The 10,440-nt window shown below is 42.2% G+C and overlaps 1 protein-coding gene across 2 annotated transcripts in view; it reads right to left on the bottom strand.

Annotated features, from left to right (window-relative positions):
* Positions 1 to 4,570: 4,570 nt before the first annotated feature.
* Positions 4,571 to 10,440, bottom strand: part of G2E3 (G2/M-phase specific E3 ubiquitin protein ligase) — a 50,297-nt gene continuing 44,427 nt past the window's right edge. For both annotated transcript variants that reach the window (XM_073639048.1, XM_073639049.1), the window contains exons 14-15: positions 7,055 to 7,263; positions 4,571 to 6,677 (exon numbers count right to left, since the gene is read on the bottom strand). In XM_073639048.1, coding sequence (XP_073495149.1) covers positions 6,448 to 6,677; positions 7,055 to 7,263 — 439 coding nt within the window. In that variant the 3' untranslated portion in view covers positions 4,571 to 6,447. The remainder of the gene's footprint in view (positions 6,678 to 7,054; positions 7,264 to 10,440) is intronic.

The raw sequence follows: 10,440 nt of genomic DNA, 5'->3' as shown, positions 1-10,440 counted from the left end.
TGGCACTGCTAGACATCTTCTGAATTCAGATTGAGGCGTGCCTGAGCGGCTACACAATCACTGCTCTGTGCACACCTCTATAAATGTTGGCTGCTCCTGGGAGGAATAAAGTTGATCTTCCCCCAGTAGCCACACTTTTAGTGCAGAGGCCAGACAGCATTGTAACGCTATTAACATGCAGATGAACCCTATATCTGCAGGGTAACATTGTTTGGGGACATGACAGGTTCCTTTTAAAGCAGCACTCACCTTCCTCTGAACACTCTGTAAATGTCTCAGCTTCAGGAGTGCTCCCGTATCCCCTTCTGTGCTCCTACTCTGCATTATACCATGTCCCAAGGTATTAGGCTGTGTGCCCACAATGCGGATTCAATGCATTTCCGGAGGCATTTACGCCGCAGAAACGCATTAAAATTGCTTATTAAGATGTCTGCCATGTTTCCCAATGATAATCTGCATGTGCTGTGCAGATGCTGCAGAAATTTCCGCTGCAGATTATTATTGCGGAAAAATCCACAACACAACCGTTTATTGTGCGATTTTGCGGCACAGTCGCCGCCATTGGCTTGCATTGAAACGCATAACATCCGCATGTATATATGTGGTTCAATGCACGGATGGTACCCGGGTCTGGAGAAGAGGAGACTCTCCTCCAACCCAGGTACCATGGTACCCGCAAGTTAAAAAAGAATTATAAAAGGAAAAAAAATATATATATATTCATACTTGCTCCAGGCGGCGTCCTCTCTCCTCGGCGTCCCGCGGTGTACTGGCAGGACCTTTGGTGACAACAGCTGATTAAATGACATCACCGCAGGTCCTGCCAGTACACCGCGGGACGCCGAGGAGAGAGGACGCTGCCTGGAGCAAGTATGATAATTTTTTTTTTTCATTTTTTTACTTTATAATTCTTTTTTTTTTTTTTTTTTTTTTAAACCAATAGTGCAGTATTTTAAGCAGAAATCTCGGTCACACAACATAAATCCATGCCAGCTGCATGGATTTATATTGTGTGACCAACTTCTCAAGCCCTTTTCCAAGTGATGCTCAAAAGCGCTTGAAAAAACCGCATGCATAAATGCATGTAAAAACGCTTGAAAAACACTTCTCCCTGGCAGAAAAAAATGCATGTAAAATCTGCCTGCGTTTTTTCTGCCAGGGAGAGGAAAAAACGCTCAGGAAATTTCTGCTTAAAATCTGCATGGTGGGCACATAGCCTAATTCTTACTTACTGATGTATGTTTCGTGCTTTGTATGCTCTAATGCAGGGACTGGTATAGGTTGGTTATACGATCTTTTCTGTTATCCTATACATACATAGACTTTCATGCTGACGCATGCATTTGTACATTACTATATTGATTCTTATCTGGCGTTATTCCAGTACTCTGTTCATGTGCATATAATTCGTTTTATTATACTATACTACTTCGGTTATTCTGTGGCCAATATGTGCACCTGCGCTGTTACACCAACTCTATTTCGAGACTATCTTGGTGCGTGAAGCATTAGGCACAGGTCTATATTCATCTACAATTCGCATGTGTATGGATCCCGTACATACAGGCCCGTTTTGAAATATTAAACAAATGAATATACTTCCTTTAGGAGTTCAGTGTTAAGGGGATAATGTGCTCTTGTACATAGGGATTTTTTTTCATCTTTTTCCTATAAATTTTTAACTTTCTTTCTCCGATTTCCATATTTGTATTATGTTATCTTGTAATAAACTTTGATACCCTTTATTCCCTGTGTTTTTGGGCCTCTCTTATCCTCTATTCTCCATATTGTTGGTATTCTAGTTAGTAGGGTATAGCCCCTGAACCATCATATAATGGTATACTATTTCTAGGTTAATAATAGGCTTTTAAAGCTGCACTCGCCTTCCTCTGAACACGTCTCAGGTGCAGGAGTGCTGGTTTCCACACAGGAATGTGACACAAGTCAAACGAAACTTGAAACTTCAACTCCAGTATATTCATAAAAGCTTCATTTATTGATAATTCATTAATGGGGTTGTCCATTTCTTGGATGACCCTTTCTCTATCACCATGTTTCCAACAAATAAAATAACACTTAGGGTGCAGTCAGACGGCCTTATAACACGGACAACGATCACATCACAATGCTCGGACTAGCCGGCGGCTCTCCTGACCAGAGCGTGGTAGCTGCATAGAAATACATACTGTCACACTCAGGTCAGGAGAGCTGCCGGCAAGTCCGAGCATTGTGATGTGATCGTCGTCCGTGTTATACGGCCTTCTGACTGCGCCCTTTAATTCACCTCCAGTGCCGGCACTGTTCCACTGGCGTTGGCACTGGCGCTCCTGAGACATTGTGTCATGCAATCCCTGAGGCCAGTCAGTCTCCCTTTGGACAAATCAGACATCCGGAGGAAATTAGAGCTGCAGCTACTTTCTCACTTGCTCCGGATGTCTTGATTTGTGAGAGGAGAGTGAAGTGTCTGGTGGATGTCACGTGAACCCCAAGAGGTCCAGTAAAGCCACCATAGAAGAGTATAGATTTTATTATTTTACTTGGTGGAAACAATTTTGATTGAGAAGGGGGTTGTCCAAATAGTGGACAATCCCTTTCAGTGTGATTGCAATTTACATTGAAACTGCTCACATTTTTCTGACATCTTCTGCGTCTTTAATCATAGCATGGTTGTGCAAGACCTCGACTGTCCCGCACAGTCCAGCCTGAACTTCCGGAAACTAATTTATGATGAAACAAAATGAAGAATGTGAGCGCGGCCCTTTTCTGACATTGTCTGACCTCACAAATACTTTTCAGGATAAATGGACAAAAATTCTCTAACATTTCCAAAATCTTGAGTGGAAATTTGTATTTCATTTGCAATGGGTGGATGATCCTCATTCATGCCTATGGATTTAGGATGGGATCTTCTAAAATCTCCTGTAGGTGAAATGTTTAGGTTTCCCTAACTTTTGTTCACATAATGATATCAGTATCTAGCACCCATAAAGGAGGGTGCCGGCTGCGTATGGAGTCGGGGGAACTCTGGAGCTGGGTTCTTACATGCCAACTTCATGGCATTTGGTTCACATTTCCTTCATAATAAGGAATAATCATAAGGTTACGTGTGCACACAGCATAATTGGTCTCAGAAATGTCTATTATTGACCCATTTATCTGAATGTTTTTATAGGTACACTTATATAATTGCTTGTTGCAGAAAAAAAGCCCCATTACCAATGAATGAAAATGAATTTTACATCCATAAGAACAAGGAGGACATTGCCATGAAACAAATTTACCATTTAATTTAACAGCCCGTGGACGTGAACATGAAAGTAGAAAGACTGACAAACGTTGCAGTCAACAGGACAATCCATACAGTAGTATTTATACTGTAATATGTAACCAGCCCAACCAAAATATGACACAGAAAACTTGTTCATAGCAAAATAATACAGGAAAAGACTAACAAAAAAAAACCAACAACGTAACATATAAATATAATACACAGCCAATCCTTTAGATTGGTAGCTTAGTCCCACATTTGCTGGCAATCTAAAAACTTTGAGGTTAGACTTCAACTAGTCAAAATGTTGAGTGCAAATGTCTTTAATCTGATTTTCCCTGTGCCGTCCACAGCTCCTTATGGAGTCCTTCCTCCGCCTCAGCAGAGTTGCCATCACTGTGCCGGTACTTTATACACTGGTACCAGCTCCTGGGTTATTATGGATGGGGACAACTCTTCCGTCTTTGCATGGCTAAACTTTTTAGGGGTTGTCCAGGCTCAGAAAACTGATGGCCAGTCATTGGGATACGCCATCAGTGTCAAAACTGTGAGACCCTCACCAATCAAATATTAATGCCGCAAAGAACAGACCATCAGTATTGTCATCCTGGAGAATCCCTTTAAGCCAATAAGGGAAAATAAAATCACATTTGAGTATACTATGCAAACTGTAAAAATGCGTATTTTGTGCTATTCACTGCTAGCTAAACAATTAAGGCCCCAATTATACTTCTCTTATAATTCTGCTTAACGGGAATCTGTCAGCTGGTTTTGCTATGTAATCAGAGAGCAGCATGACGTAGGGGAAGAGAGCCAGATTCCAGCGATGTGCAAGTTAAAGAGGTGGTCTGAAACATTAATTTTCATTCTTAATGCCTATTTAGTGCCATAATCTAATCTATTTTCTATGGACTGTAATTAAAAAATTCCCTATCTACATTATCTAACGGCTTTATTTTTTTTTCTACTTCCTTTTTGATGATGCGTTGTTTGAGAATCCCAGTGCCGCAGCCTCTACCTCTTCCATGAAACGAAGCGTCCATTTCAGGGACTGGGCTAGTCCCTGCTCTACTGAGCATGCGCTGGTTGTCAATTCCAATGGATGTTCAGTAGATTCCAGTCACTGTCGTCAGCTCTAATCAGATGTAACGAGCCAGCAACAGAGCGTACTGTCAGTGCGTGTTGTAAGGGGGATTACCCAGCATGCAGAGACTAGCACCGCCCCCACAAGTGACATCACTTGCAGGGGCAGCGCTGGTCTCTGCACACAGGATAATCCCCCTTACAACATGCACTGACAGTGTGCTCTGTTGCCGACTCGCTAGATCTGATCAGAGAGGAAAAAAAAAAAAAAAAAAAGAAGCCCACTGTCACTGCACATTGCAAGATGACAAGAATCTACCAAGCATTCGTCAAAATTGACAACACATGCTCAGTAGAGCAGTGACTAACCCAGCCCCTGACGGGAAGGTCACTGATGAGGCTTCGTTTGAGTGTCCCAGCATGCCCTGGGATTCTCAAACAAAGTATCAAAGAAGAAGTGTAAAAAAAAAAAGTATATTAGAAAATAGTTTAAATAAGGGCATTAAACAGATAGGGATACAGAATGAAAATTAATGTGTTTCGGGCCCTCCCTTTAAATATTTGTTGCATTTTTTAACAGCACGGTAACTGAAGTATTTCTTAGCACCAGTAAAAGTAAATGAGATACCTTAAGTCTCATGCACACATTGCTTATTTTTTTCATTGCAGATTTGAAAGTATCACATCTGCAGGATGTCAATTCTTTAATCCCTTTTAATAACTGGGGGGAAAAAAAATGCAAGTTTTTATGTAGAGCTTTTCCTTCCAAGAGACACATTGAAATGTTTGCAACAAATACTTCACCTGTGCACATACCCTTAGTTTACTGGGTGCAGCAGCTTCTCTACCGCAGATCTATGAAAGCTACGCTCGGTATAACCCTGCCCTCACCACCATATTGACAGAAAGCAGCTAATCAGTGCTGGGGTGTGGCTGGACCAGGATGTACGAGGCCAGTTGTCCAGTTTTGGTAATCTCCTGCTGATAAAACACCGATTTCATTGACACTGCAAAACTCAGCTTAGTACATGACATCGCCAGAATCGGGGTCTCTTCCCCTACATCATGCTGCTTTCAGATTACATAGCAAAAAACCTACTGACTCTTTAAAACCGCATTATGACAGCTTTGCTGAACCTATTTTTGAAAAGGGCAAACCCCTTTATGAAATCAGTCAGGATTATGCTACTTTTGCAGACAAGAAGTGTGCTGCATGCTATAATGTGTCATATTAGATTAATATGAGCTGCATCTGTAAAATATTAATATGGGAAAATCTATACGCTTATCACAAAATATTCAGGAATGAAAAATATTAAAATATTTGGGTTTTGATGAAATCGCGTTAAAAAAAAAAATATTAGTATTATTATAGGAAAAGGATCAGGCACAACATCACTTGTATGAAAATAGTTACCCATGAAACTAGTTATTCATGACCTTTTTGAAAGAAATAAAAATATATTTCTTTTTTTTTTTTTTTTTTGGGCGATTACGGTCACTATAAAATTAATCTGTGATTTCAATCTCAGTAATAAGCATATAAAAAGATAGAAATGTTTGTACAACATTTAAACAAAAAAGGGTTAAATTAATGTTCCCAAAAAGATAGGTGGAAAGTACCAAAGTTCCACCAAGTATGTTAATTGGATAATTTACAGAGAACGTGCACTTTTCCAGAAATCCCTTGAACCTGAACTCACACAACATTTTAAAGGTCAAGGGAAAGTGAGAAAATTACGTTTTCTCAGTACGTTTCCATAACAAGAAAGTACTTCAAAAGGACATTTACCACTCTGCCATCTAAATGACAAATGGCGTAAGAGCTAACAGCAGCAAGATGGAAGACAGCACCCCCTACGATCTCACAGCAGCGAGATGGAAGATGGCATCCCCCACAAGCAGCGAGATGGAAGACTGCATCTTCCAGCAGCTAACAAGAGCGAGATGGAAGACGGCATCCCCCACGAGCTAACATCAGCAAGAAGGAAGACTGCATCCCCCATCAGCTAACAGCAGCAAGAAGGAAGACGGCATCCCCCACCAGCCAACAGCAGCGAGATGGAAGACGGCATCCCACACAACACATGGATACACTATTCTTTATTGAGGGCAGCATTTATGGCCTTGTCCATGGTTATTCTGAATTCCTCGTAGCTGTGGCTCCCAGGAAGCTGCATGCTGTGGGTGCTTTTGTTTGCAGTGGGAAATATATTGTCATAATGGAACAAAAGTGTTGGCAGAGGGTCAAAACCAGCCGGCGGAATAGAGTCTATGCCTGTCGCAAAACTCAAAATGTCTTCCAATGAAACCGCAGTAGCACCATCTGCAGAAAACAATGCTGAAGATTAGGAAGAACAAAGAAATAGAGCACAAACTAGATTTAATACATTTGTTTTTTTGTTTTTTTTTAAATTGCTTGTTCCGAACCACCATCACGTCAACAGCATACGTTACTGCTGCAGCAACTCACTGATACAGATAGCACGAGCTGCTGAGCTAAGCGATTGGCTGCAGTGGTGATATGCGCTGTTGACAAGACTTTACCACTGCAGCCATAACAGGGATATGAGCAACAGTAGACAGTTGGCAATGATCCTGGGAGGGTGATTATTACTGGATTTTGTTTTTTTTTACATGAATACTATGGTTTGGGAACCACTTTTGTAAAAGTGGAATACCCCTTTAACCTAACAAACTAACCTTCTGTGTCTTCTAAATACTCTTCCCAAACATTGACAGCAATACACTTCTCAACGCGTTTCAGGTTGCTATGGTATGTGATGGTGAAGAGATCTGACAGCGCTTTTGAAGTTATCTTCTCCGGCTTCATGCACAGAACGCTCCAGAAGGCAGTGGGGTACGTCCGGATATTCTCAAGCACGCCTAGTGTCTGCAAGCCTTCTTTGAATCTAAAACAAACACGACCATTGAAACATTTAATATAGTAAAACCAACCAGTCTAAAGAAAAAAAACTAAGTTAATCTTTGCAATGCATGTAAGGAAAACTTTAAAAACAACCTAAGATATTTCAACTTCTTCTTCGACCACCCAGTGATTTGCAGCATTTAAGACCTACGGGAGTGTTATAGTCAATGGAGAAGCAATATCTAGAAAGCCATGGTACTGGTGAAGCACAAGAATAATAAAAAAAGGAATGCACTGCCTGTGCTGGGATGAGCAGTGGGTTATACAGGTAAAACAAATCTAGAGTCTACACCCATTAACTAAAGAGTTTAGTAAAAAAAAAAAAAAAAAAATGTTTTTAGGCAGAAACAGTTTAGCTTAGTGTCACTAGGAGGCAGACACAGGTCTGGGATTCCAGACCTCTGCCTGCCTCCTAGTGACACTAAGCTAAAGTTAATAGCTTAGTTGACAGTTTGCAGGTGTAGCCTACTGGGGAGGAGCCAACTTTTTTTTCTTAGTTATAGTTCTTAGTGTCTGCCTCCTGGTGGCAGCAGCGTACACCCATGGTCTCCTGTGTCCACCAAAGAAGCAAGCGAAAAACACCCATTAGCTGAAGTGTGTAGTATGTTTCCTCTGATGTCAAATAGATTAAGAACATCTAGTGGCATAATCAGTATATCCCAAGATCCGCGCAAGGACAAACAGGTGCAGTAGCAAAGTATGGCGTATTTGATCAAGCAAAGCAGCAGTACGCCACAACAGGGCGAGATGGGCCAGTAAGCCTACAATGGCAAGGAAACCCTTGCCACAAAGTGGCTGAAGACTGAAATATACTATCTCTATGGACCTAAATACAAATATTATCTAACACATTATCGATCTAAATATAGAGCTAGATCTACAGTGGCTATAAAAAGTCTACACACCCCTGTTAAAATGCCGGGTTTTTGTCATGTAAAAAAAAAAAAAAAAATCATACCAAGAAAAACTTTTTGCACCTTCAATATGACCCATAATCTGTACAAATCAAATGACAAACGAAGCATTTTGAGAAGGAAAATAAAAAAAAGTATAATTACCGTATTTTTCAGACGATAAGATGCACCGGACCATAAAATGCACCCCAAGTTTTGGGGTGGAAAATAGGAAAAAAAATTTTTTTTATATGATGGTGGTCCGTCTTATAGTCTGAATAAGTATTTTACCTGTGGGGCGGTGGAGCAAGGGTCACAGGAGGCAGGGTCCTTCAGCAAGCCGGCGGAAGTGGAGGAATGCTGCAGACCCTGGATGCGAGAAGCCAATGCTCCAGCAGCGGGGAGTTGCGGTGGTGGCGGTGGAGGATCACAGGGCCCTCCATTCCCTCCCTCACTAACCCGGTGGCTGCAGCAGAAGAGGCGAGATGCTGCGGGGCCGGTGCCTGGCTAAGGGATTGGTGCCTGTGTCTTGCTGTGAATGGCGTGGCAGAGGAGCTTCCGGTGCCCGCGGCCATCTTCCTGAAACTGTGATCTACAGGAAAATGTCCGCCGACGTGGCAAAGCCCATGCATCGGCGGCCATTTTCCTGTAGATCACAGCTTCAGGAAGATGGCCACGGCCACCGGAAAGCTGCTTATGTAGCTCTGCCTCACAGCCAGACACCGGCCCTGGTACCTGGCCAGGCCCCGGCACCCAGCCAGATACCAGCCTGCCTCACCTCTTCTTCTGCTGCCGCCTTCCTGATGGAGGGAGGGAACGGAGGGCCCTGCGATCCCGGCCCCCCACCACCGGTAAGTTACGTTTGGACCATAAAAGACGCACCCCCCTCATTTTCCTCTCAAATTTGGGGGAGAAAAAGTGCATGTTATGGTCCAAAAAATATGGTATGTGGCGTGAACACTTCTAAGTGGGGATTTGGCTGTGTAAAGAATTAGACACTCACATTCAACCCCTTTATAGCCTGGGCGTATTAGTACGCCCCAGGTTATCACCACGGCTCAGTGCTGAGCCCGCATTGATCTGGGCACCCATCAGCTGATTTATACAGCTGACATGTGCCCGCAACCGCCGCAGGTGGAATCGCGATCCACCCGCGGCTGTTAACCAGTTAAATGCCGCTGTCAATCTCTGACAGCGGCATTTAACATCGCCTCGCAGGAAGTGCGGCATTGGCCCCGCCCATCGATGACCCTGTCACATGATCGCAGGTCACCGATGGGTTGGCATGACAACCCGGGGTCTGCAGCAGACCCCTGTGGTTGTCATGTCCTCATTCCTATGAGGGCCACCCAGTGGTCGGCACTCATAGCAAGTGAGCATTTCGGCTACATAGAGGTGATCTGCTGGTCCCCTGTATGCAGCAGAAGCGATCAGACAATTGCTGCTTCTAGTCTCCTATGGAGACTATTGAAGCATGTAAAAAATGGTTAAAATATAAAAATTAAAAAATATAAAAGTTTAAATCACCCCCCTTTTGCCCCATTCAAAATAAATAAATAAAAAATCCACATACACATTTGGTATCGCCGCGTTCAGAATCGCCCGATCAATATATAAAAATAATTAATCTGATCCGTAAACGGCGTAATGATAGAAAAATTCTAAATGCCAGAATTAACTTTTTTTGGTTGTCGCAACATTGCAATAAAATGCAATAACGGATAATCAAAACATTGGATTTACCCCAAAATAGTATCAATAAAAATGTCAGCTCAGCGCGCAAAAAATAAGCCCTCACCCGGCCCCAGATCACGAAAAATGGAAACGCTACGGTCTTGGAAAATGGCGCCAACACTTAAATCAAAAAGAACCTATACATGTCTGGTGTCTACGAACTCGTAATGACCTGGAGAATAATAATGGCAGGACAGTTTTAGCATTCAGTAAACGTGGTAAAAAAACAAAAAAACAAAACAACTGTGGAATTGCATTTTTTTTTTGTAATCTCACCGCACTTGGAATTTTTTCCCATTTTCCAGTACACGATATGGTAAAACCAGTGATAGCGTTCAAAAGTACAACTCGTCCCACAAAAAAAAAGCCCTCACACGGCCATATTGACCGAAAAATAAAAAAAGTTCTGGCTCTGGGAGCAAAAAACAAAAATGAAAACAGAAAATCTCAAGGTTAAGGGGTTAAACTCGCAGTCCCCATACTTTACAGTACTTCTGATTAATCCCATATAGTGTTTAGCTGTTCTATTTCCT

The sequence above is a fragment of the Phyllobates terribilis genome, unplaced genomic scaffold (genome assembly GCF_046119375.1).
Source record: "Phyllobates terribilis strain yellow unplaced genomic scaffold, ASM4611937v1 Scaffold_7__3_contigs__length_470593459, whole genome shotgun sequence".
In the NCBI taxonomy this organism is placed as follows: Eukaryota; Metazoa; Chordata; class Amphibia; order Anura; family Dendrobatidae; genus Phyllobates; species Phyllobates terribilis.
This window is presented reverse-complemented; position numbering and strand designations above follow the sequence as displayed.